The sequence below is a fragment of the Heloderma suspectum genome, chromosome 3 (genome assembly GCF_057233095.1).
Source record: "Heloderma suspectum isolate Gila_16-S chromosome 3, 16-S_ref, whole genome shotgun sequence".
In the NCBI taxonomy this organism is placed as follows: domain Eukaryota; kingdom Metazoa; phylum Chordata; class Lepidosauria; order Squamata; family Helodermatidae; genus Heloderma; species Heloderma suspectum.
In genome coordinates this window covers 118,531,375-118,558,967 of record NC_139460.1, presented here as the reverse complement: position 1 = coordinate 118,558,967, position 27,593 = coordinate 118,531,375, and the positions used below count along the sequence as shown (strand labels likewise).

Here is a 27,593-nt window from a genome sequence, read left to right as displayed (position 1 = left end):
TGCCTTTTTCCCTTGTCAAGTAATTTGCTAAACTTTAGCAAGCTAAAGCATAAATAGGTCAGAGAAGAAAAGGAGCAGAAGTGAATGTTGGCTGGCCCCCAGTGGTTGGTAGAAATATACAGGAAGTGTCATTTATGTTACACTTCTGGCAGAAACAAGATTTTTTCATTGTTATGTAACTCAGTCACATCTTTGGTGAATACTTTATTTTTCTTCAAACAAAAAGGCATTGGACTGATCTCTCCAAATACAACCAGTGCTAAATCCCACTATTCAGGCCTCTGGTTGGTGAAATTAGCAGAAACATACGCTCATTTATTTTGTGCAATGTAATTGGTGCTATTCGTGATCAAGTAGCTCAGTGGCAAAATCTCGTACATTATTAGTACTGCAAATATGGACACAAATCTGGGAAAGCCTTACTAATTTTTATCTTTTATCATTATCCAGCAAACGCTTCAGTTTGAGTAGTATTTGAATCCCAACCTGTCTCTAACTTCGTTAAGATTGCACATGAGAACTTACAGGGAAAATTTATAGGAACAAAGAATACAGGACTAAGATCAACAGTGACTGTGTGTCCACCGTTCTTTGAGAGTGAAATATTTGAAGCAATTTCCAAATTTTTGTTTAGAGATCTAATAAACAATGCATTTTGCTGTCCCTCCTAGTTATTTCTGCAAATCGCTTGACAAGTGAATAAATGTCATGTTTGCTGTTTTCCTCATTTTGCTATCTTGATTATTTTGCTCCATTTTTAAGTACTTATTTTACATGTGTTTTTGTGCTTATAAGTGTTCTGTTTGTACATATTTTTTTTACCCCCTGCCCCTTCTTTTTTCCATCCATGGTGGTGTAAGCTATATTTTTAAAACTTGGCACACAATATAGAGCATCACAATTGTTTACATTTGTAAGTGAAGAGTCATGCTAGCAGGGGAAAGAGGAATCCCTCTTGCTAATTCTTCCCCCCATCTCTTAGAAGTGTAATGTTAGAACGTCTTGTAACATGCACTCAACCAGCCAGATGAGAGGCAACAGTTGCGACATGGCTTCCTTTTCTTCCTCATCTGGTATGTTAGGCGTATCTCCCTGATTTAGTGAGAAAGTCTGAAGGGGAAAGGTGGGTATATTAAGCACTGGCGTCACCTCCTTTGGCTACTGATTCTTGCATGGATTCTGGGTGCAAAATTATTGTCAGCTTTCTTTTCAGGTACAAGAAGTGGTAGGATTAACAAGGCATATGCTCGAAATCCCTCTCTTTATCAGCCCTACAGACATGAAAGAAGAAAATGCAGCTGCTCTAAGCCCCATGCCTCCTGCTTGGCTTGTTGCTCACCCTCTGTCCCTGCCTGGAAGGAAGGGACAACAGGTTATAGACGCTGGTGTAATGAAGGCAGGGCCCACAGGGTTGAGGCACTGAGATATTTTGACAAGCAGGAATGATGATGTCATCTGCCGCTCCCCTCAAGCTTCCCTGTTTCCTCTGAGCTTCGCTGCAATCCTCACAATAGCTGGTGGGAAAATTGATTTTCCCCAGCAATAATAGATTATTGTAACCTACCCGCTGCTGTACTGAAAAGCGTTTTGGTCCTGAATGGGCAGTTCAAACCCATTAGCTTTACAAAAGGCCTGTTCCTGGTAGAGATGAAAATTTGATATGGATCAACACAGCTGCCTGCATTTTGGACTCTCCTTGGCATGGTTATGGGGACTGTCGAGATGAGTGCCTGCATGTCAACATTTACCACTACGGCACTGATTATAGGATTGGGAGATGAGAACAGCAGGAAAATCTGCAGTGCAACCTCCATCATGGCCATGGTGCACAACCCTGGTGTGTTAGAGAGACTGGATAAGGCAACCTCGATTAACAGAAAGTGGCTAAAATCACACAGGAGACATCATTTTCAATCTTGGTTGGTGTTACCTGTACTAAAAGTTTCGTTGTAACAGGATTCTGTGGCTAGCCCACTTTAACTGAATGGACGTTGGCACTTTCTTTGTCACACCAACAGAATGGGAACGTCCCACAGCAAGGCTGCAGCCACGGTTTCCACATGACGTTGTAGCGAGAAAGCTGCTGTGGGACAGGAGTGAGAGTCCTGCGGTGCTCCTCCACAGCTTCTGCTATTCTCTCGAGCACTGCATGGAACAGGGGCTCAGTGTCCGGTGACAGAGGCATGGCCTCTGATGGGTCTCTGGAGAGGTCAAACAGCAAAGGAGGGTCTCGCTGCATCACACCCTCTCCAGAACACGGGCAAATTCCTTTTCCATAGCAGGCCCCTGCACCTTTGGGGTAGAATACTGGTGTCACATAATGAGCCTTCCATAAAGCACCACCTAGTAGGAAAAACAAAGCAAAACACCCTGATACAATAATTGTGAAGACGATGGGATGTGACATCATTCCCATGAGATTTGATTTCATTTAAAATTCAAATAACATTCCTTTCCAACATGAAGAAATGCACAAAAACAGGTCTCCAAAAGCCCTTTGCACTAGATATAATGGACTCCCCTCATACTGCTTTTGTCCATTTGACTTAATTTTAATAACATTCCTTTCCAACATGAAGAAATGCACAAAAACAGGTCTCCAAAAGCCCTTTGCACTAGATATAATGGACTCCCCTCATACTGCTTTTGTCCATTTGACTTAATTTTATCATGTACAAAATGGCAACGGTTGCCTTAGGGTGCAATCCTGTGGCTGCTAGACAGTGTGTAGATGGCCATATAATTTTCTGGTTTCTGGGAACAGAGCTCGGAGCCAGGGCTCCGAGTTTGGTTCCCAGAAACCGGGCTCCCCCCCCCCCCACTGCCTCGTAGGCAGCATGGTTCGTCCCCAGCTCTGCACTCATAAGAACAGCACAGAGCGGGTGAAAAGGGGGTGTCCTGGGGATGGGAGGGGACTGTGGAAGCGCTGTTACAATGCTCCCTATGCACCGTCCGGTCTCCCCTGCCCCACCCCCCGGCTCCAACACACTCCAGCTAGACAGCCAAAATCAGCTGTCCTGCTGCAAATGCAGGGCAGCTGGAGCATGGAGCAGAGGATCCCCTCCATGCTCCGCCTGCCCTGCATTGGATAGTCAGCCTCCTCCGAGTTCGGAGGTGGCCAACTATCCCCATAGGATTGCGCCCTCTATGACTGCTTTCTATGGAAAACGATTACCAGTTTCCCTCCAGAATAAACAGCACTCTTAAGTATGCATGTATGGTATGAGCACGCTATACCGGTTCTGAAGAAGTCAAAGGTCAAAATTCAAGTTTCAGATGTAGAATTCTACTTTCTTCTTGATGATTATAAATAGGTATATACAAGTAGGAACTGAAACAAAATGTTGATGTGTATCATCAGCTCTTAAGAGGAATGCTCCTATTCAGAGTTCCAGCCAGCTATGCCCTCTAGTTTTCTTTTCCAACTGACCTTCTCTATGCTTTTCCTTGTGAGGGCTGCCCCTTTAGTTTTTTCTTAATATTTTAAAACTGCAAACCTGCACTCTAACCCAACCTAGAATGTTACCCACAACCCTTCTCTCCGCATTTTTCCATCGGGGGAGGGAGCTGTTAGCCCCAGAACCTTAGGTTAGTACTTCTGCAAAACCTGGGGTTCCTTCAACCATGCTGATACCTCTCCCTTGTTTTTCAGTAGCCTGGGAGTGAGGGCTATATTATACTATAATGCCACAGAGTGGCAAATGAAGAGCACTGAAATTAAATAACTTTAGCTAGACTTGTAGCCAAAAGGTGGGTTATAAATATGAATAAATAAATAACCCAGGTTTTTCTTATAAAAAGAAGGAACATTTTCACATTCAGGAGAATTCTTTATACTCACTGTCTTTCTGATGCCACCGGACTGCATGCAAATATGATCCACAGTAATGAAACATAAATTCATGTTCTGAGTGCTTGACTTTTTGTTGAAGTAAAGGCAACAAATTCGTTCCATCTATTATTCTAGAGTGATTCAGAAAACAGAAGTCATCAAGCAGAAGACTGATAGGAGAATAGATTGATAGACCAAACAATAGAGTATTGTTTTAGTGATGTTTTCTTGTGAACTTTCTTTTAGCAATGCTTTCTATGGTTAGATCAGTGCTGAACTACATCCTGAAAAACATTAGTTTTCAATATTCTATTTCCAGCATTTGAATGAAGACAGATTTGACCAAGAAGGGCACATTCGCAGTATATTCGAAGTTTGTATAACTGGGAGAGGAGTCTATACAACATTAAAATAACTAATTTAAAAGAAGAAGCCAAGTAGCCGTTTTCTATTAATGAAGGGAATTATTTGGAAGCTGTGGGGCCGGTCATACGTAACAGTGGGAAATTATGGGTTAATTAACTCACAATTTGCCACATTGTGTGCCGCATGTGTACCACAGCCACATTAAATATACAGCATCCAACTGACCCAATCATAGGTTGCTGCATGACGTGAGAACCCAGACACTTTGGCTTGTTCATAGGTTATACAACCCAAAGTTAACCTAACAACTAATCGTAGGATAACTTGTAGGTTAATTAACCCATGATTTGCCACTGTTATGTGCAAACCAGGTCAAAGGGTGGCTTTCCCAGGGTGCTTCCAGATGGAGGGTTCCTAGCATTCTCAGTCAGTCAAAGGACATTGTGCAGCTATTCCATCTTTCCCTTCTTAGCAGACATTTTGTGGTAAGAAAGAAGATTAAAGAAGTGGTGTGAAATCATGGGAGGATTACAAATGGAAGACAAATGGACCCCCATTTTACCATTGTCTGGTAATGAGGCAAGGTGATTGCATGACAAAAGCCTTGTCTAGAAGGAACCTTAGTGTTTGCCATTTCAAAAATATTTTAAAAGAGCTATTTGAGCACACCTGTTCTTCAGTGCTACATCCAGGCACCAAATAAAAACAAAACTAAGGAAACGTTTCCAGTGTTCACAAAATAGTATGGGCATAGAGGACGGAGCTATGTAGCGCCATCAGTGATGCCACAGACACTGGGGAATAGGTGCTTTTGACACTCATGCATCCACATTCCACACAGCACTAACAATCACAACTGAGGCATTAGGTGGACTGGGAATTGTGTTTTTCAGCTCAAAAGACTGTAGAAAGAAGAAAGCTGGCAAAGTGCAGTTTCCCTACAACACAAATATTACTTAAGGAAAGATGCCTGGACCTTATACAGAAATACTGGTGGATAACACCCCCCCCCCCCAAACAAAGAAAAGGAAGGAAGGAAGGATGGACATTCCGGAGCAACGTGCTATTACACTCCTGAACAGAGAAATTACTTTGGCTATCAAAGTCCACTGCTATCTGGCTACATTTATATTGCATGATAAATTCTATATGTCACAAGATGCCTTGCCAGTATAGAATATACAGTATGAGTAAAACATAAGAATATATGCGCTATACCTGTCCTGTGGCACAGCCCCTCCAGCCAGATGAGCCACGGTGGGGTAAATATCCATAAGGCTTGTTGGTTCATCAACAACAGTGTTGGCAGGGAGCATTCCAGGCCATCTGAATATGCCTGGCACACGGATTCCTCCTTCCCATCCTCCCATGCCTTTCCCTCCTATAATGGGAACACAAGACAGCTGTGATCATTAGCAGAAACAGACAAGTTGATAAAACTGACTTGTGGTTCCATGTACAGGCACAGGTAACTGTCCTACGTCTTGTGCACAGAACACAGATGAAAAGAATTCACTCAGCTTCTCTGCAATCTCCTTATCCTCTTCAGTACTCATTTAACTCCACTGTTATCCAACCGTCCAACTGCCTCCCAAGCTGGTTTCCTGCTTCTGATATAAAGAATTCTTTATTGTTGGCCTTGATGTTGTTAGCGATATGCTCCTCACATACTTTTTTTGCATCTCTTATTCTCTGCTTGCATTTCCTTTGTGTAAATTTATGCTCCTTTTTGTTCTCCTCATTTGGGCAAGACTTGCATTTTCTGAAAGAAGCCTTCTTTTCTCTAATAGCTTCCTGACAGTGCTTCTTAACCATGCTGGTGATCTCTTGGACTTGGTGCTATCTTTTCTAATCTGTGGAATACATTCTACCTGAACTTCTATTATTGTGGTTTTGTGTAACCTCCAAGCATTTCAAAGAGATTTAACCCTTTTGACTTCCCCTTTTAGCTTCCTTTTTACCAGTTCCCTTATTTTAGAGAAGTTTCCTCTGTTTAAGTCAAATGTGGTTTTGTTGGACTTCCTGGACAATTTCCCACTTAAATATATCAAGGGAGCAATCCTATGGGGATAGGCGGTCGCCTCCAAACTCGGAGGTAACTGCCTATCCAATGCAGGGCGGGCGGAGCATGGAGGGGATCTTCCCCTCCTTGCTCCAGCCACCCTGCATTTGTGGCTAGATGGCCGATTTTGGCTGTCTAGCTGCAGGACTTTGGAGCGGGGGGAGGCTGGATGATGCATAGAAAGCGTCATACCAGCACTTCCACACTCCCCGCCCCTGGGAACATCCCCTTTTGCCCTGCTCCACACTGCTCTTATGAGCACGGAGCCTGGGGACAATCTGAGCCGCCTACAAGGCGGTGGGGGCAGAGAGGCAGTTTTCTGGGAACAGACCTTGGAGCGCAGGCTCTGAGGGCGGTTCCCCAAAACCAAACAATCCTATGGCCATCTAGCCACTGTCTAGCAGCCATAGGATTGCGCCCTAAATCAGATAGCACTGTGATCCCTGTTTCCAATTGGTTTGACAACAGTCATATCTCACACTAGGTCCTGGGCGGCACCTTCTGGGATTAAATCCAGGGTCGCATTAAGAATATAAAAAGAGCTGTGCTGGATTAGACCAAGGTCTATCAAGTCCAGCATTCTGTTCCCACAGTGGCCAACCAGCTGCCCATGGGAAACTCAGAAGCAGGACATGAGTGCAACAACACATCCCACCCATGTTCCCCAGCAACTGGGGCTGGTTCCATGACCAACTGTAACCTCCTCCGGTACACCTTTCTCTGTCCTTCCTATAGTTTATAACCAAATATGACCGTATCCCAGTGGTTCTTTCTGTTCCACCAGGTTTCCATTATGCCCAGTATATCTAAGTTCTCCTTTCAAACCAGGCACTCCAGCTCTCCCATCTTGATTCGGAGGCTTCTGGCATTAGCACAGAAACTCCTATACATGGTATCCCTCCCTGGATGTCTCTGGTCTATGCATTTTTTGCTATGGGACATTGGACCCTTTGACTGGCTGTTATGTTCTGCCATATGCTCATGGCCTATCCCCTCTTCATCCCCATTTCAGCAATCAGAAACATTTTCATCTTCACCCCTAGGGATGATTTAACCTGAACCGGATGCTTTCCAGCTCCTCCCGGCTTTTTCTCAGGGTTCATTTTAAAAGCTGCTCTGCCACCTTTTTGTGTTAAGTGCCAGCAGTTTGGTTCCATTCTGGTTTAAGTGGAGCCCATCTTTCTTGCACAGGCCTGACTTGTCCCCAAACATTCCCCAGTGCCTTACAAATCTGAACCCCTCCTCCCTGCACCACCATCTCATCCACGCATTGAGACTCCTCAGCTTCGCCTGTCTAGCTGGCCCTGTGCATGGAACAGGTAGGATTTCGGAGAAAGCCACCTTGATGGTCCTGGATTTCAACCTCCTACCTAGCAACCTAAATTTGGCTTCCAGGACCTCACAACTACATTTCCCCACATCATTGGTACCAACATGGACCATGACCACTGACTCCACCCCAGCACTATCTACTAGGCTATCTAGATGGTGCGTGATATCTGCAACCATTGCACCAGGCAGGCGATGCACCAGGCAGTCAACACGCCCATCACAAACCCAGCTCTCTATGTGTCTAATGTTCGAGTCTCCCACTACCTGAAGCCCCCACCTCCCGGAGGCACATCCTCAGTGTGAGAGGATATTTGTTTGCCTTCTGAGGAATGGGTCCCTTCTAAGCGAATTGGGAGCAAATCTATGATTCACTGCCAATTTAAAAGTTAGCATATACAATGCATATGTAGTATATACCGGAGAGTACATCAGAAGATGTAACAGCAATAAAATAACTCTGAGAGTTCCCTAAGGGATGTACACATAGGATGTAGTTAATCAAAGATGTGTAGGGCTCTCATGCATGTTTGAGTACACGCATTTACCAGCTCCTGGAATGCAACCCAAAGAATGAACTCCAAAATTCTAAATAGGTCAATTGGCTACACTACTTACCTTTATATATGCCATTCCACCCACCTAGCTGGATTGCGCCGTCTTGAGCTTCTAGCTGTCCTCCATGGTCTGAGGCAAAATACGTAAATGTGTTGTTTCTCAAGCCTTCGTTGTCAATAGCGTCTAGAATCTGACCTACACATTAAAAAAATAAAAGATTTACTATGAAGGCAATACATAAATGGTACAGATTAATAAAAGTGATGAAATGCATGTGATTATTTATCATAGTGGTATCCCATCCTTCTGCCAACATGGATTTATCTCATTTTATCCTCAAAACAGTCCCATGGCATAGATTATGTTGAAAAATGGTGGCTTGGATCCTAAAAAATGGTTTGTGAGTTCTGTTCATGAAACTCAGATTTCCCAGCCCTCTCTCCTCTCCTGCTGAGGCTCCCCAAGTCCCCCAAAAGCATTACCCCTGAAGGTCAGGGAACCCCCTGGAACAGCATTTGATGCTGCACAGAGAGTTGCCACTGCAGGGGAAATCAATAGCAATCCAAGACTCCCCCCAAGGTGCCTTCCATTCATGCGAATGGTCCACTTTTACGGATCCAAGCCAGTGAATTGCCTAAGAAGCCTTAGGGAGTTTCATGACTGAGTGAGGAACTGAAGTCTACCTAGTCCAAGTTCAACACTATATACTATGTTGCATTGGTTCCTAAAAGTGCTCAATAGAAATCTTGGTTTTATTTTCTTTGACGATGTTTCTTAGGTTGGATTTAGGCTGCGCCAGCACAGTGAATTTGAAAGGGGTCAGCTGTTCATTAGACATGCATCCAATTATTGCAGAATAGATGAGTCAAGGTTTCAGAATCAACAATGGCCATTCAGGAATCCTTCTCCTCACCTCTCCACCAGCCTCTGAACATGTCTGTGACTGTCCCATTACAAAAGTAACAGCCTATAGCACCGAGACAGCCATCACCTTAAGTTTTATGGGTTCTATCCAGTGTTAGCCTAACTTAAGTCCCATTCATGTCAATGGTTCTACTCTAAGTAGGAATAACATTGGATTATGTATTTAAAATATTACACTCTACATTTCTATTAAAAAAAGGGTAGCTTATCTTCAATCAATTGGTCAATTCTTACTATCCAGAAACGAGTCAAGTGTTCAAGAGAGCCACAGAATGGACACCGAGTTATGGTATTTTAGCATCATCATAGTCCGCATCTTGTCTCTAGGTTTTATCAGGATCTGTCCAGCGGTAGGGTAATTTTTTCCCCAAGAAAGCCAACTCACCTACCAACCAGTCCATCTCTTCAACATTGTCTCCATATATACCATGCCTGCTCTTCCCAAGAAATCTTTCTGTTGTAAACAGGGGTGTGTGGACATGCAGAAAAGAAACAAAGAGGAGGAATGGTCCGTGCCTGTTGCTTAAAGGAAACAAATAGAACAATCACATGTAGTAAATTTCAGTGCTTTTGCAGTTTGGTATTCCAGGGAATATAGGAATTACCTCTGAATAAATGAAACTGCTTCCTTTAGTATGAGAGAAGCCGTTCTTTCCAGCTTCATTGGTTGCTCAGTAATGTCGTAGTTGCGCATCAAGATGCAGTTCCAGTATTTCACAAAGCCGTAGCTGGAGTACCAGGAAGCAAAAAATAGGAATCCACAGAAAGCAAAGCAGGTGGCTGCTTTCCAAGTAACAGAGACCAACCCAGTGATTTTTCCCGCAAGAACTGTGAGCACAGCAAGGGCAACGAGCTGAGTGTAAAACCACAGCTGAGCCTGAAAGGCCGCATCCAGCTCCGGAGGCTTGTTGTCCTGGCAGTTGTTGAGAAGAGTGAAAGGCATCCCATAAAAATAATCAAAGCCATGATTTAAAGGATGGTGGCAGTGATCGCTGACAGAGTCACAGTTTACACCTTGATGCCACTTCCCTGTAAATCGAAGCAGAAAAGATACTGTAACTCTTACCTAGGCTGGATTCCACTCCCCCACCCCCTATAAAGACTTAAAGAAAGGGGGGGGAGAACTGGGGGAACAATACTCCAGGAATGTCTACCTTCCAAGTACCATTGAAACAAATGGGATTGCACAACTGTGCCCTTGGCAGGTTTGTTCATTTCAAAGGGGCTTGTGCAGGAGGTGCTCTCAGTGCATTGTTTCCTTATTGTGCTTTAGTAATTCTAAAGTTAGATTATCTGATCACCTGGGAACAACAGTGTTATGTTCTACATGTCTTTCTGTAGTCAGAGGACGGCGGCTGCAAGTTCCATCGGTGTCCGCACACATATATCAGAAGTTATCAGTTGGAAGTGTAGTCTGGTAATTCACAGATCTGTCTCAGACTGAGTGCCATATGCTATTCATTTAGACAGGACATAATTGTGTGTGTATTCAGAGATAGGAGACTCATGGGGAAAACATGACTTCAGAAGGTATATAAGAAATAGGCATAGCTCATATGAAACCTCATGATCTTCAGCATCCATTCCAAATCTAAAGATACCCAGCATTTTTATTTTAATTTCAAAGATTTTAAAATCATCATCATCATCATCTACCTTGCCCCCATAATGTTTTTGTCATTATCCATTTGCAAAAATTGCTGTTATTCATTTGCATACATTAATTCCTTAAAGGTACCCACATTTTTAAAAGTACCTGACAGCGAGGCTATCTTTTTAATGGCTATCCAAGAAAAAAATGACATCCATTAAAAACTTTCCAGTTGGAATCCTTAAATATTAAAGCAATACTGTTTCTGCAAATTCTGCTTGGGATTCCACCTGCAATTTCAGCAGCTAGAGAGACATGGCATATAATGTCTTGGCAGCTGCAGTTTGACCCTTATTCTCATTAACTTTATGAGGGAATCCTGATTTGAAGATAGAGAAACAACCTTTTATGGAGGAATTGGGTTGATGGTGGAATTTATATGTTAGATCAGTTAATAGGTTTGGACAATGGGTTTTTACCATTTTCAGTACTGTGGTATCATTCATCATCTAGCGCTGGATGGCAATATATTCAACTACAGCACCTTCTGGTGTCTATATATGGGCCATGAACGATGAGTGCCTCAACACTTCCTATGCCTTTTGGAATGTAATAAAGTAAATGTTCAATATGTTAAGAGAGGGATGGAATAGGGAATTGGACTGTTCTATATAGTCTAATCAATGGAAAATTGCCTTAGCTTCCATATGTACTACTGCAAAATTGAGGCTTATTCAACAAAAATGGATGTTTCATGTATATTGGAAACCACAGAGGCTGGTTAAGAAAAAGCTGTCTAACTCTGCTGGATGGTGGTAATGTAAACTGGATAAATAATAATAATAATAATTTCTATACTGCCCCATAGCCAAAGCTCTCTGGGCGGTTTACAAAAGTTAAAACATTAAAATACAGTATACAAAGTTTAAAAACCATTTACATAAAACATACTGACAGTATATACAAACAACATATAACTAAACATAACTTTGAACTAAAAACAATTTTTAAAAATCCAGCAATAAAACACAGCTTAAAACAACACTGCTTAAAAACAGTATACAAGAGTCAGCAAAAGGAACAAGAGTTCTAAAAAGGGAAGGCCTGCTGGAATAATATAGTCTTTAATGCCTGCTTAAAAACCTTCAAAGACGTCAGCAGGTGCATTTCAACCGGCAGGTCATTCCAGTGATAATGCATCACTGAGGCATGTGATGTGGGCATGTCCTGTGGTAGCTTCTTTGTGATTGGAAGTTACTACCCACATACATTTTGTTCTTGAAAAATCCATGATAAGTGTGGATGCTCATACACTTTCAAATTATATCCCTGTGATGTGGGGATTAACAGATGGACAGCAAAAGTTGACATGGAGAGCCCAGCAGTTGCAAAGAGACTTATAGTCCAGGCCTGTAAGATAAACACTTGCCACCTATTATTCAATGGACTGAAGATCCTACTGCTCTAGCTGCATTTGAACATGTATCTTACAGTCGTCAATTTTGTCTGGATGGTTATTTAGGTATATTGTCTGCTTATATTAACATAGATTTGAAATGGAATCGTAAAACCCTTTTTGTTTTAACCAATGGTGCAGTAAAAAGTTATCATGAATTGATATGTTTGTTGTTGTTGTTGCTGTTATATTCCTGTAATTGGTATTGTTGTTTATAGTTCCCCCACATTCATTTTGTTTTGCTGTAATTGCAAAAAAAAAATACAATAGATTGGAACTGAAATATTGTTTGTAGGGCATATGCACATAAGGGAGCAGGAGTGTTAGCCCCTGATCACCCATAGTCTGCACACAGTCAATGCATGCATACACATGAACCCAAGACACAAGCTTGTGCCCCTCGGTGTGCACAGTCTAAAGAAAAGGTGGCCTGGCCACCAATTTGGATGACTTTAAAAGGGGGTTAGATAACTATCTGGAGGAGAAGGCTATCAATGGCTACTAATCCTGATGGCTGGGTGCTATTTATTGTACCAGAGGCAGTACACTTATGTACACCAGTTGCTGGGGAACATGGGCAGGGGGGTGCTCTTGCACCCATGTCCTGCTTGTGGGTTCCTGGTGGGCAGCTGGTTGGCCACTGTGTGAACTAGATGGATCCTTGCTGGACTAGATGGATCCTTGCTCTGATCCAGCATGGCTCTTCTTATGTTCTTATGTGAAACAGCTTGTCATCAGGCAAAGAAGCAGAAACATTTAAATAATTCCTTCCATGCAGGCCTCGTTCGTCTTGTTTTCAGGAGACTCAACTGACATAAGCCTGCCTGAACAGATCTTTGTCAAAAGAGAGACAGAAAGAGGCAAGATTTGAATCCTGTTTAACTGTAGAGATACGTTTGACAGCACCTTCATTTAAAAGTTTCTCTCCTTTTCCAAAAGTAAGTATTATCAGAAGGAACATAAGCAACCGCCATTTAGGAACAACGTTCAGTGTTGATATTAAGGAGAAAATGGGAGATCAGCACTCCTAAAGCCTAAGGCCATTTCATATTGCCAAAGAATAGACATAGTTTCTAGCAATCATATAAACTGGATAAGAAATACACTTCCCAGAGTGTCATTAGGTACCAAAATAAGTCACTGCAGTCACATTTCAAAGGCACCTTCTTCAACTGACATTTTGTGTGGTGTTGACAGATGACTTTTCTTATTTATGAAATCTAACGTGTTCATTGGTAATGACCTTTTGCACATGTCAGCTGAGCCAGCGGTCTGTTAGATGCATTTTAGAGGAAGGATAAATGAGGCTGAGACACAATGAGTTGGCCAAGGCTACTTAGGGTCAATCTGCATGTTACATCAATTGTATAGCGTGCAGTTGAGAATAATTTTTTACTCTAAAGTGCAAGCCTGCCCTCATTCAGATCAGGACCACCGCACGCCGAGAGGAGAGAATTAACCCTTCCCCCCCATCAATCCTCCCCCTGAAGATTAGTCAATGGAAGTTTCCCCCTCTTTTTTGAACAACCCTCCCCTGCACTGCGGGGGGGGGGGGGGGATTTTGGTGAAAAATTGGTGTGTGTGTGGGAGGGAAGTTTTAATCCTCCCCTCCAGATGCATGGTGGTCCCAAACCAAATTAGGACCGTGTACATTTACTTTAGAGTAAAAATAATTCTCAGCTACTCGCTATGCAATTAATGGAACGTGTACTTTGACCCTTAGTAAGTCCACAGATGAAGACCCACACGATGCAGATCCAATTTCAAAGGTCTGTCTGTTGAACTTACAATGGCTTTCTATTCTCAGCACACAGACACTTAATAAATCCTGTTAGGGGTTTCACAAGGACTGGCCCCAAGTACCACAGCTCAGGGCCAAAACTGACATGAGAGGGCAGCCATGCGTATTTATGTACACATCTGCCTTATTCACCTACTCAGCATATGTGTTTGCCTGTGTGTATTTGTGGGTGTGGGTCTTTTTAACATTAAATGAAGTGGCCACATGAAAGAAGTAAAACCATCCCCTCTGCCCTCTCTGCTCTCCATTGCTTCAAGCAATGTTATCCAAGCCCAGTTCAGATACTACAAGAGAGTGGGGTTAGGGAGAAAATGTCTTCAAAAGATCAAGTTAAGGCCAGGGTGTGGGTGCTCCTTTTCATGTAAGAAAATAGACCACACATACACACACACACACCTGGGAAGGGGCCATGGCTCAGTGGTGGAGCACATGCTTTGCATGCTTTGCATTTTTATCCTCAGCATCTCCAGGTAGGGCAGGAAAAGACTGTTCCTCCACCTCCACCCCCAGAAACATGAATAAACATAATGAAGAAGAGATTGCCTCTAAGCACTTGTGGATCACCATTCCCAAATATATCTAGGCTTAGGTAAAAGGGTACCCAGACTAAAGGGGGCAAATTCCAGGCAAGCTGCAGCATAAGAAATTAATATGGGGCCTTAAGAGGACTAGGGCCTTAAGAGAATGTCAAATGCCTCCATTTTGCAGGGCGTATGATGTAGAAGTGCCTGGTGGAGAAATATCTTTGTATCTCCTGGAACTAGTAATTCTTCAAGCTATGCATAGATTCTGCTCTTGAAACTTAATAAGCATTTTTGGCATGCAGACCTTCAGCTGAGAGACCTCCAATCACGAGGAGGTCAAGGGGTTTCTACATACCTACAAGTCCTGTGGCATAACCCTGCTGATGCAACACCTGGGCAAAAGTGGTTTCATTGACCGGGAGACCTCCTGAGCCAGCATTCCACTGCAGAGCCCGATATGCATTGCTTGAAGCCATGCCTGCATTGACAAAGGGAAAACCCCACCCAATTCATTTTTCCATTGTTTTCATGGATCTGCGTTGCTGTTCTCTACTTAGCATTGCATTTTTCGCCAAGAACGCAGACAACTCAAGCCTTAGAACTTCATCCAGTGGTTTCTTTTGTGCACATAGTTCTTTGAATCGCTCCCATATAGTCAAGGGCTTATAGAATCGGAACTCCCGTATAATCACTTCCGTGTGGGGGTAGCTCTATATACACCACCCTTTCCCAATCTGGTGCTCTCCAGATGTGTTAGACTACAACTCCCAGCATCCCTCAGCCAGTCCTGCTCTCTGAGGGTTTCTGGGAATTGTAGTCCAACACATCTGGAGGGCCCCCTTCATGGATCACTGCCTTGTTGTGGCGAAGGGGCTTGCGTAACTCAGTGAAGCCATAAGCTATGCCATGCAGGGCCACCCAAGACAGACAGGTCATGGCAGAGAGTTCTGACAAAATGTGGTCCGCTGGAGAAGGAAATGGCAACCCATTCCAGTATTCTTGCCAAGAAAACCCCATGGAACGTATCACAAGGCTAAAAGATAGGACGCCGGAAGATGAGCCCCTCAGGTCGGAAGGTGTCCAATATACTACTGGGGAAGAGCAGAGGGTATTTCCAAGTAGCGCCAGAAAGAGTGAAGCGGCTGGGCCAAAGCCGAAAGGACACTCAGCTGTGGATGTGTCTGGTGGTGAAAAGAAAATCCGATGCTGTAAAGAACAATATTGTTTAGGAACCTGGAATGTCAGATCAATGAATCAAGGTAAGCTGCAGGTGGTCAAACGTGAGATGGCAAGATTGAACATCGACATCTTGGGAATCAGTGAACTAAAATGGACAAGCATGGGCGAATTTAATTCAGGTGACCATCATATCTACTATTGTGGGCAAGAATCCCTTAGAAGAAATGGAGTAGCACTCACAGTCAACAAAAGGGTGGGAAAAGCAGTACTGGGGTACAATCTTAAAAACGATAGAATGATCTCAGTACGAATCCAAGGCAAGCCATTCAACATCACAGTAATTCAAGTCTATGCCCCAACCACTGATGCCGAAGAAGCTGAGCTTGATCGGTTCTATGAAGACCTACAACACCTTCTAGAACTAACACCCAAAAAAGATGTCCTCTTCATCATAGGGGATTGGAATGCTAAAGTAGGAAGTCAAGAAATCACTGGGATAACAGGCAGGCATGGCCTTGGTGTACAAAATGAAGCAGGACAAAAGCTAATAGAGTTTTGCCAAGAGAACACGCTGATCATAGCAAACACTCTTTTCCAACAGCACAAGAGACGACTCTACACATGGACATCACCAGATGGTCAATATCGAAATCAGATTGATTATGTCCTTTGCAGCCAAAGATGGAGAAGCTCCATACAGTCAGTCAAAACAAGACCTGGAGCTGACTGTGGCTCAGATCATGAGCTGCTTCTTGCAAAATTTCGGCTTCAATTGAAGAACGTAGGGAAAACCACTAAACCATTCAGGTATGACCTAAATCATATCCCTTATGAATATACAGTGGAGGTGAGGAATAGATTTCAGGGATTAGACCTGATAGAGTGCCTGAGGAACTATGGATGGAGGTCTGTAACATTGTTCACGAGGCAGCAACTCAATCCATCCCAAAGAAAAAGAAATGCAAGAAAGCCAAGTGGCTGTCTGATGAGGCTTTACAAGTAGCTGAGGAAAGAAGGGAAGCGAAAAGCAAGGGAGAAAGGGGAAGATATAGCCAACTGAATGCAGAGTTCCAGGGAATAGCAAGGAGAGACAAGAAGGCCTTCTTAAATGAACAATGCAAAGAAATCGAGGAAAACAACAGAATGGGAAAGACTAGAGATCTCTTCAAGAAAATCGGAGATCTCAAGGGAACGTTTTGTGCAAAGACGGGCATGATAAAGGACAAAGAAGGCAGGGAACTAACAGATGCAGATGAGATTAAGAAGAGGTGGAAAGAATACATAGAAGAACTATACAGGAAAGATCTGCATGTCCCTGATAGCCATGACAGTGCGGTCACTGAACTTGAGCTGGACATCCTCGAGAGTGAAGTCAAGTGGGCCTTAGGAAGCATGACTAACAACAAAGCTAGCGGAGATGACAGTATTCCAGCTGAGCTATTTAAAATCCTAAAAGATGATGCTGTTAAAGTGCTGCATTCAATATGCCAACAAATTTGGAACACTCAACAATGGCCACAAGACTGGAAAAGGTCAGTTTACATTCCAATTCCAAAGAAGGGCAACGCCAAAGAGTGTTCAAACTACCGCACCATTGCGCTCATTTCACATGCCAGCAAGGTGATGCTCAAAATCCTACAAGCTAGGCTTCAGCAGTATGCGAACCGAGAACTACCGGAAGTACAAGCTGGGTTTAGAAGAGGCAGAGGAACTAGAGATCAAATCGCCAACATTCGCTGCATCATGGAGAAAGCAAGAGAATTCCAGAAAAACGTCTATTTCTGCTTCATTGACTACGCTAAAGCCTTTGATTGTGTGGATCACAACAAACTGTGGCAAATTCTGAAAGTGATGGGAGTACCAGACCACCTTACCTGTCTCCTGAGAAACCTGTATGAGGGTCAAGAAGCAACAGTAAGAACCAGACATGGAACAACCGAGTGGTTCCAAATTGGGAAAGGAGTACGACAAGGCTGCATATTGTCACCCTGCTTATTTAACTTATATGCAGAGTACATCATGAGAAATGCTGGGTTGGATGAATCAGAGGTCAGAATTAAGATTGCTGGGAGAATTATCAACAACCTCCGATATGCAGACGATACCACCCTAATGGCAGAAAGCAAAGAGGATCTAAAGAGCCTCTTGTTGAGGGTGAAAGTGGAGAGTGCAAAAGCTGGCTTGAAACTCAACATTAACAAAACTAAGATCATGGCATCTGGCCCTATCACTTCCTGGTATATAGAAGGGGAAGAAATGGAAGCAGTGACAGATTTTACTTTCTTGGGCTCCAAGATCACCGCAGACGGTGACTGTCGCCATGAAATTAAAAGACGCTTGCTCCTTGGAAGGAAATCTATGGCAAACCTAGACAGCATAGTAAGAAGCAGAGACATCACCTTGCTGACAAATGTCCGTCTAATCAAAGCTATGGTTTTCCCAGTAGTAATGTATGGCTGTGAGAGCTGGACTATAAGGAAGGCTGAGCGCCGAAGAATTGATGCTTTTGAACTGTGGTGCTGGAGAAGACTCTTACGAGTCCCCTGGACTGCAAGGAGGTCAAATCAGTCCATCCTAAAGGAAATCAACCCTGAGTGCTCATTGGAAGGACAGATACTGAAGCTGAAGCTCAAATATTTTGGCCACGTAATGCGAAGAGAAAACTCTCTGGAAAAGACCCTGATGCTGGGAAAGACTGAAGGCAAAAGGAGAAGGGGATGGCAGAGGATGAGATGGCTAGATAGCATCACGGATGCAATGAATATGAACTTGAGCACGCTCCGGGAGAGAGCGCAGGACAGGAAGGCCTGGCGTGCTATGCTCCATGGGGTCACGAAGAGTTGGACACGACTGAACAACAACAACGACATCTGGAGGGCACCAAGTTGGGACGGCTGATGTACACAATGGGGACGAAAGCACAGACATTTCCTGCACAATGAAGTAAAAGAGGAAATCTTAAACGCAAGATGTGTTTTGTGCAGGCAGCAGTTCTTCTGTAGAACTTCGGTTCTGTTCATTGAATTGATTTCAACAGCACTAAAGTGAAGAAATATCTTTTTATGGGGCTAACCAGTTATTGAGAAAATGTGCAACCTTCTGCATATTTTTGTCATCTTCATTATGCATAGGTGCTCACTGGTGGCGGGGGGAGCCCAGTTTTTTTGACGCTACATAATTGCACGCTATCTGGATAGAGTGCTATTTTCCCTTGCTTAAAGAAATGAGTATGAATCTCAGGTTTCATACACTGCAAAGGGTGTAGACAATGGGTTGGATGCAGACTTTGTTATGCTTAGAGTAGGCCCATTAAAATCAATGGGACTTAAGTTACTCATAATTAACTTCCTCCATTGATTTCATTGGGTCTACTCTAAGCATGACTAAGGCTCGATACAACCTGATGGGTTATTTACTATTTGTTCAGAGCAGGCATCACAGCTTGTGACTCACAACTGCACTCAGGGAGGAGAGGGGATGGAGGCAGGACCATCAAGTAAGAGTAGCGATGAAACAGAGGACAGGGCAAAGGTCCCAAGAGATGAAGAAGAAGGGGGGAAGCATGAGCTAAGGGAGAGAAAGGTGAGTTGACAGACATTCAGTGAGAAAGCTGGGGCTGGTGGCAATAGGGCTGAAGGGGAAAGGAGGCAAGGTCTGAAGGGTGTGGATGAAAAGATGCACAGAGGGAGAATCCAAAGAGAAGGAAAGAAATGTGGGTAAAAGCCAGTTGTAACAAAAGTGGGAGCTGACACTCAGGCACACATTTGCCCCATATGGTGGGCAGGAGAGGTACTATCTTGAAGCTGAGAGGGAAGGGAATGTATCTTGTAGAAGAGAATGTATCTCTTCTAACAAGCGAATGTATCTTGTTCCCCTTTGCAGTTCTTAGGAGGGAGGGGGATTTGGGGAGCTTTCGCGCAGATGAAAGATGGCAGGCTATTAAAACACAGCCTGTTTTAATAGCCTGCCATCTTTCATCTGTGGGAACGCTCCCCAAATCCCCCTCCCTCCTAAGAACTGCAAAGGGGAACAAGATACATTCACCCATTAGAAGAGAATCATGGCTTTCGTGAGAGCAGCAGCCACGGCTTCAATCCCCAACTTCCAACTCATCTTTTGTACATGCTTAGCAACCCATACATCTAGTGACATGAGCAACAGTGGGAACTGGCTGCTGAGGTCACAAAGGCAACACTTCCCTCTTAAATAACGTGGACAGGAGGACAGGAAGGAGGCAGGGTGACTAAGTGCTTCTGAAGCAGGATGGACAAAGACCCTGAGGAGCAGAGGTGAGATGAAGCAAAGGCTAAGGAAAAAAGTTGAGATGAAGCTGGCTGACAAAGGAATGATCCAACCACTCCACAGCAGCACATCTTAACAGCCCTCCCTTTTAATACTAGAATTCAGGGTTGCTCAGTGAAGTGGATTGGCAGTAAGTTCAAGACAGACAGAAGTCCTTCTTCAAACAGCGCATAATTAACTATTGGAATTCATGGCCAGAAGATGTGAAGGTCACTGGCTTAGATGGTTTTAAAAGGGAATTAGACAAATTTATGGAGGATTCGTGTATCAGCATCCACTTATCGTGCTCAAGACAAAATAAAGACTGATATTATGGTGTTATGGACTGGGAGAGGAGATGTCTTTTCCTCCTGGTAGTCCCCTTCTTTACAAGGGCTCCGCAGAAAAGAAAGACTGATCAGCTGCCACCAGTTAGGACGAACCTCCTGACATGCCCTAGTCTGTCCTGCTGCTTACAGAGTTTCTGAGCCCTATTGCCAAGGACCCCTCTCTTCAGCCCAGCCCCAAGAAAACAACAGCAACAAAGAAAGGCGCTTTGGATTTTCTTGTCCAAAGCCCAGAAACACAGGACTCAACAAAGATCTTGTCATAATCCTAAGAACACAAATGATAGTTTTGTAACTGTGCAGTGCTTCGCATGGGGAAGAGTTTAGTGAAAATTCCCCTTTTAAAACAATGCAGCCAAATGTCCATATATAAAAAGGAGCTTATTTGGGAAAATGACAAAAAGGGAAAAACAAGGGAAGGCAACAATCACAGGCACACACAATCGAAATAAAATTAATAAAGTAAATTAACTAGTTTAGTTACATGCTACCTACCTGAGTGGAGTCTCAGGTTCCAGAGCACATGCAGAGTTAATTGCAGAGGATGGTCTGAGAGAGAGAGCATCTTGGTCTCTGGTTAGATGGTATTCAGAAGTACTCAGGAGTGAGCTAACTTTTACTTTTATGGAAATCTGAGTTCAGTAAAATCCAGCCCTTAGTGGACACTGATTTTTGTTTTGTCCAATCATGTAATAGCCCCCATTTCCGATGTCAGTGGTCTAGCCAGAAAGTATCTTGGTGACTGAATACACCTTCCTAAAGACTATAATTCACATCTCAAAACACCCAGCCTGTTGGAACCAGTTGGCCTATTCTAAAAAGAGCTTAACTTTTTTGGATGTGTATTGGGAAAGAAATAAATGAGACAAGCTTATTCAGGCTGCCCTTAACAGACACAGTTACCAACCAGGGCCAGTGTTGAGCTACATCAGAATATACAGTTTTGACACATATATCTTCCCATGTAGAACAAAGGGTATTATTTTAATGTGTTACTGTTTATTTTGCTCAACTACTCATACTAGCTCAACTTTATATGCAACTGTACATTCCAAATATACCCAACCTGATCTAATGGGATATCTGCCCGTCAGGAAAGCTGCTCTGCTCGGAGTGCAAAGTGAGGCTGCAGCAATGTGTTGAGTAAGTTTCACTCCTTCCTTTGCTAGCTGGTCAATATTGGGAGTCCTAAGATGAAAATGTGAAATATTAATATAATTAAGTAACAAATTCATATCTATAAGAAGCTGAAACAATAAAGAACCAAATGCTGAAGTATGTGATTTTACTCACAATAATTTGCCTAGTGTGGGGTATTTACGAATGGTATATCATTCTAAAAGAACATGTAGATTTGATAATTAGAATAAAATTAATGTTTATAACACAACATCTTTATTGACCACATGTGTCAATTTGGTTTGAACTTTCAATTAGGCACAGAGATCTGCTCTAGCCACTAAAGAGAATAGGCGAATCCTGGGAAGTTGTGTGTGTCCACCTGTAGCTGATCACTGAACTGAAAGCAATTCTGTGATCCCTAGGAAGGTGTCCCAGGGAACACAGGATACAGCAGAACTCCTCTACTTGCGGAGAGGGAAGTGTGAAGGCAGAGGAGGATGTCTACTTCGGAAGCCGCCTCCATGTGGTGACTCAAAGCTGTATTGCCGTTGCTCCTCCGCCATCAGAACTCTAAAGGCAGAGATAGGAAAAAGGAGATTCCCACAACATGCCCCCAGAATACAGGACAAACTACACTAGCCCTGGAGCTGGCTTAGCTTATTTCCCTCCCATTGAGAGCAATGGGAGATAAAAGTAAAAAACAAACAAAACAACAGCTGTAAAAGCACCCCCCCCCCCAAGAGAAAAAATGCCCCTTCCACCTTGTGGTGGTTTGGCTGCCATTGATTCTCCCTCTGCTGGCCCTCTTGGGTTGCTCTGCAAAACCCTGTTTTCATCTCCATCAGCATCATACAAGGTAAGACCTGCATCGGAGCATCCCAAGAATAGCCTACAAAGGGTTGTTCCTACAGTTCCCCTAAGTAAGTCATGCCTGAGTACTCATAGCGATGCTTTCATTCTGTGCTTCACTGTGGCCATGAAAAAAGGATTTAAGAAACCCATCAACTGAGGGTTTCCCAAACTTTCTCTAGGGAAAAAGCTTCAAGAAAGGGAAGTGAGGCATATTTTAACCATGTGCATTGACCTGACATCTCTAAAGTGGTTGAAGCTGTACCAACAGGGCAGATAATGGCACCATTAAGACAAGAGGCCTGAGTAGGTTCTAACTATGGGTGGGTGGGAGGTGGTCGAATGTTACGGACTTAATTTCCAACGACTGTTCAGAAGGGTTTGACTTCTGAATGAGGCATTGACAAGCTCGACTACTGCTAATATAAGAGAGAACTCACACGTAAAATAAACACATTTCTTCAAGTCCAGGTATACGTTTAAAAAAGAAAGAAAGATATAAACCGTGTGTGTGTGCGTGTGTGTGTGTGTGTGTGTGGCATAAAAGAGGCATAAGTATAACAACAGAACCAAGTGCCTAATGCAATATATGGAAATTATATTGACAGACATGGTGCCCTGATTTGATAGGAGCCCTGCTTTGTAACTTACTAATGGTTAATCCAATGGCACAATGGCTCAAAGTTGTTTAGGAAATGACGTTTCTCATTTTATACTGCTAAAACATTTAGCTAGCTTTAAAACAGTACAAGGATGATCTGACACCTTACTTCATAGTGTTGTTACCGTAGCAGCCTATATCTCCAATCCCAAGATCATCGGCCAACATCAGAACAATATTAGGCTTCAAGTCCATCGCTGCACTCATTCCACAGGCACGAAGCAATGTAAATAAAGCCAACAGGGTAGCTAGACAGAACCTGCAATCAAAATTAACAAAACAATGGTTTGTTATATGAAGTTGCGAAGAGGGACAGAAGACTTAGAAAGGAAGGCAATACATTCTAGTTTGCCTTGCTAACATTATAACTATAACATTATAATGGACTATTACACTTAGGGTGCAATCCTATGCATGTTCAGACAGAAAAAAGTCATAAAACTCCCAGGCATTCCCATCAGCCATGCTGGCAGGGGAATGCTGGGAGTTGAAGGACTTTGTTCTGTCTAAACATGCATAGGATTGCTCCCCTAGGTGTTAGTTGGAACAACAGTTTCAAGACTGCTTCATATGTTGGATCTATATGCATTTCCCCCTCAAGTTGAAAAGTGTGCATCGCTTCTGTAAGAACTGAAGGGCATGGGTGTGTCTGAAATATGAAGGCCCTGTCATCACATCCCTGTGTTGGGTAGCGGTGATGGGGGGGGTCTTCTGTAGAGGGGAATTTCAAATCACCTCCCACTGTGATTTGAAATTCTGATTGCACAGGGTTCCAAATCATGGGGGAACCTAACAACGTATAGCACGGTCCCCTCTACAGACATTCCTCCTAACACATGGATGGTGGGAAGGGAAAGATGCCAAAGCAAGGGTGGGGGCAGCAAGGGTGACCCTGTTCTCCCCCTCCACACAACTGTAAATTGCATGAGCAACACCCACCTCAGGCTCTTATCTGCCACAGGTTGAAGCTCAGTCCATCAATCCCCATTCTCTCTCTTCCCACTGCTGCATCCTCCCTTGCTGATCCCCATACCTGGAACTGATCCACCCTATCACCTTTCTCCTTCAATGTCCCCATTTCTCCTCTTCGAGCAATTCAGAAGTGGGGGGATCAGGAAGCATATCTGTTTCTCCATTGCATCAGAAATTGAATTTTTGCATCACCTTTCCCTGTGGTGAGGAGAATTTTACCACCTGACTGCACATGCTCAACAATCCAGGAGAGTGGGAAAATTCCCCTTCCCACCTGGGCAAACTCCATAGATTGTATGTCAAATGCAGCAAGCTGCTTGCCACTTGGTAAATGTTTGTCTCTGTTGACTGAAGACAAAGTCTGACAAAGACTGACAGATAATATGGGAATGGAAGGGGAGGGGCTGACAAGGGCTTCTCCATACGGTGCTTCAAAACTAAACAGTTTCATGCCCCTTGCAAGGTTGTCTTTGCAGGTTGCATTATGTGTATTAGTTATCACAACATGGTGCTGACATGTGTAGGGGTGTGTCAGTGACCATTCCAGCAGGCTGTACAGAGGGAGTGGGTCAATTCTGCCAGCCCTGCTGAAAGACTTAATTTTTTCTTCTTCCCTTCCTATCCTTTTTTCCTTGTGTGTGTCATGTCTTTTTATATGGTAAGCTTGCGATCAAGGCCTGCCTTGTCTTAGTGACTGCACATATGCCACTCCAGGAGACTTTTTAGCTGAGGAGCAGGATAAAAATACTATAAGGGAGCAATCCTATGGCTGCTAGTCAGTAGCTAGACGGCCATAGGATACATCAGTTTCCAGGAACTGACCTCCCCCCACTCCCGCTCCGCCTTGCAGGTAGCTCAGAACGGCCCTGCACTCTGTGCTTGGAAGAGGAGCGCAGAGCGGCAAAAACGGGGTGTTCTGGGGGGCGTTCCGGGGTGGGGAAGGTATGACACATTCTATGTGTTGTCCAGCAGCCGCTTCCCCCGCTCCGCCTTCCCATGGCTAGATAGCCAGAATCAGCTGTCTAGCTGCAAATGCAGGGCAGCTGAAGCGTGGAGGGGATGATCCCCTCCACATTTCTCCTGCCCTGCATTGGATAGGCGGTCACCTCCAGCAGTCCTATCCCGATAGACTGCGCCCTAAGTAATGTTTTGCAGCCACATTCCAGACAGCACACGAAGGATCTATCTACACTATAAACTTATTTATTCCAGGTTAACTATCATGGCTTCTTCTGAAGAACACTAAGAATTGTAGTTTCATGTGGGGGCATTCATAATTCTCTGTTAACAATCCCTACACAGAAATACAGTACTCTGGGGAAAGAGAATGGCTCTTAAAACTAGTTTAAGGCTATAGTTTGATATCATAACTGTGCTAGCTGGGGCAAGAGCTGGATTGCCGCCCCCCCCCCCTCCACACACACACCATCAATACATTGTTGTTGGAAGCAAATACACATATTCACAAGTTTGGAGTCAGACTTATGAATGCTTAGCTGTAGACCCATTGCAATCAATGGGACAAGTTACTCATGACTAACTTAACTCCCATTGATTTCAATGGGTCTGCTCTAAGCATGACCAATGAAGTCTGGATCCAACCCAATGCTTTTTGAAGTGTGGATAATTTTCTTCTACCATTTTTTACTCATCCCACTCTTGTGCCTTTAACAGCAGCCTGACAGGTAGTAATTAAGCAGGTGGCGCTTTATTTCGTATGTAAGAAAATTAGTTTGTGACAAAGAAACTGCTTACTTGCTCTAGTTCAGGCTGCTGGTAGAGACCTGGAGCTAGAAAAAGCAGCCCTACCTCCACCCTTCGGTTTTGTTTTGTTTTTAAACTGGAAGGATCAGTCGTTTATTTAAGTGGACACAGACTCGTTGTTTTACAGACCTTCCTTGCTTCAAAAATAAAAGGGGAGTGGGTTCTTAGAACAGATGCACTGCACTGTTCTCTTTGCGTTGCCACATCTGTATCTGTGTTTGTAATAGTATGCAGGGAGTTAGGGTGCAACCCTATACCCACGTACCTGGGTGGAAGGAGTACAGTGGGGTTTACTTCTGAGGAGAGAGAGATCGTTGCACTCTCAGCCATTCATAAGATGGCTTTTCTGAAGGGGACGGAGTAATAAAAGAAAACAAGAATATGCAGTCCAGCTAGCAGCAAGCTTTCCTCCCCCACTGGCTCCAGTTAACCACTTCATCAAAACAACAGCTACGAGTTCACGTTCCGCGGTCAGGGCTGCGGGTATTTGCACAGGCAGGAAGCGACAGAGCCACCGGTCACGCACCGAGGAAAGCTGGAACGAAGGACGCACCTTTGACGCGGAGCGGAGCGGCCCTCCCGGCGCGCGCCCTCGGCGTACGGCTCAGCGATCCCCATCCTGCAAGGCCGGGGCCCATGCGGAAGCGGGGAGCCCGGCAAAGCTGCGCCGCTTAAAGCGCCCACGGCAGAGCCAGTGCAAGTCTGTATAGTCCCCCGGCCAGGGAAGGAGGGAAAATCCCAACCTCCTGAAAGAGCGCAGAGTAGACGCGTCACGCAGCCATGGCTGCAAACGGGGCCTTGCCGCTCCCTGTCCCCTCACAACCGCGGCTGGAAGAGCCGCAGTCCCGGAGCTCTGGCTCAGTTTGAGCGTTGCTGGCTTGAGTTCCTGCCCAGCACGCGCTTGGGGAGGAGAAGGGGGAAGGTGGCGATTCTGCACATGGCAGAGGGTTTTATTTGAAATCGCTGCAGCCAAGGCTGAAATAATCCTGAATGCAATGGGTCTTAATTTCTGAGAAAATGTTGGAGCGTAAATCAGAAATAAATCATAATAATCTGATGGCGGTGAATCCCCCCCCACCCGCACGGCGAGCCTTTGAAAAATCTGGGTGCTAGACACCCGGGAATTGCAAAGGAAACTGCCACAACTCACCCAAACCGCCATGTTTTGGGCCACCAGAAGTTCGCACAAGGCAGCAGCGTTTTTAGGCTTAACATCTAGCAAAGTTACACGCACTGAAATCCTCCCAGGCACTTGGGCTGTGGAATTCCAGAACTGGTCTTGCGTACAGTTAAGAGCCTGGCCAATTTTCTAAAAAAGAAAAGTTTTCTCTCTCCAAACTTATATGATCACTTTCCGGATCTCTCCAAAGACCATCTTCACAGAAGATAAAAAGTCCTTGCTTTTAAAGAATTATTAAGGCACTAGCTCAAGCTTCATGCTTTTGACAAATGTCTGTCAGGAAATATTCTGAGGAGGTCTTCTTAGTTGGTAAAGTGTAATCTTTACAAATGGGGCTGTGCTACCTCGACCCCCCAGCTCTTCTCTGCAAAGAATATTTGATGGCCACCAATAAATGGAGTTTAGTTCTCCTTCATGGATCACTGCCTTGTTGTGGCGAAGGGGCTTGCGTAACTCAGTGAAGCCATAAGCTATGCCGTGCAGGGCCACCCAAGACGGACAGGTCATGGCGGAGAGTTCTGACAAAATGTGGTCCACTGGAGAAGGAAATGGCAACCCACTCCAGTATTCTTGCCAAGGAAACCCCATGGAACGTATCACAAGCCTAAAAGATATGACGCCGGAAGATGAGCCCCTCAGGTCGGAAGGTGTCCAATATACTACTGGGGAAGAGCAGAGGGAATTTCCAAGTAGCACCAGAAAGAGTGAAGCGGCTGGGCCAAAGCCGAAAGGACACTCAGCTGTGGATGTGTCTGGTGGTGAAAAGAAAGTCCGATGCTGTAAAGAACAATATTG

The 27,593-nt window shown here is 44.1% G+C and overlaps 1 protein-coding gene across 2 annotated transcripts; it reads right to left on the bottom strand.

Annotated features, from left to right (window-relative positions):
- Window positions 1-173: 173 nt before the first annotated feature.
- On the bottom strand, window positions 174-26,923 carry LOC146350110 (arylsulfatase D-like). Of its 2 annotated transcripts, none has more exons than XM_084844268.1 (10): window positions 26,145-26,923; window positions 22,992-23,141; window positions 21,317-21,438; window positions 14,799-14,921; window positions 9,677-10,100; window positions 9,457-9,593; window positions 8,208-8,342; window positions 5,417-5,579; window positions 3,842-3,963; window positions 174-2,343 (listed from the first exon to the last, which is right to left on the bottom strand). In XM_084844268.1, the coding sequence occupies exons 1-10, from the start codon at window positions 26,234-26,236 to the stop codon at window positions 1,967-1,969; spliced, it is 1,845 nt and encodes a 614-aa protein (XP_084700394.1). In that variant the 5' UTR covers window positions 26,237-26,923; the 3' UTR covers window positions 174-1,966. The 2 variants fall into 2 exon arrangements, with proteins under 2 accessions (XP_084700394.1, XP_084700395.1); XM_084844269.1 differs by having other exon boundaries at window positions 26,172-26,923.
- Window positions 26,924-27,593: the final 670 nt, after the last annotated feature.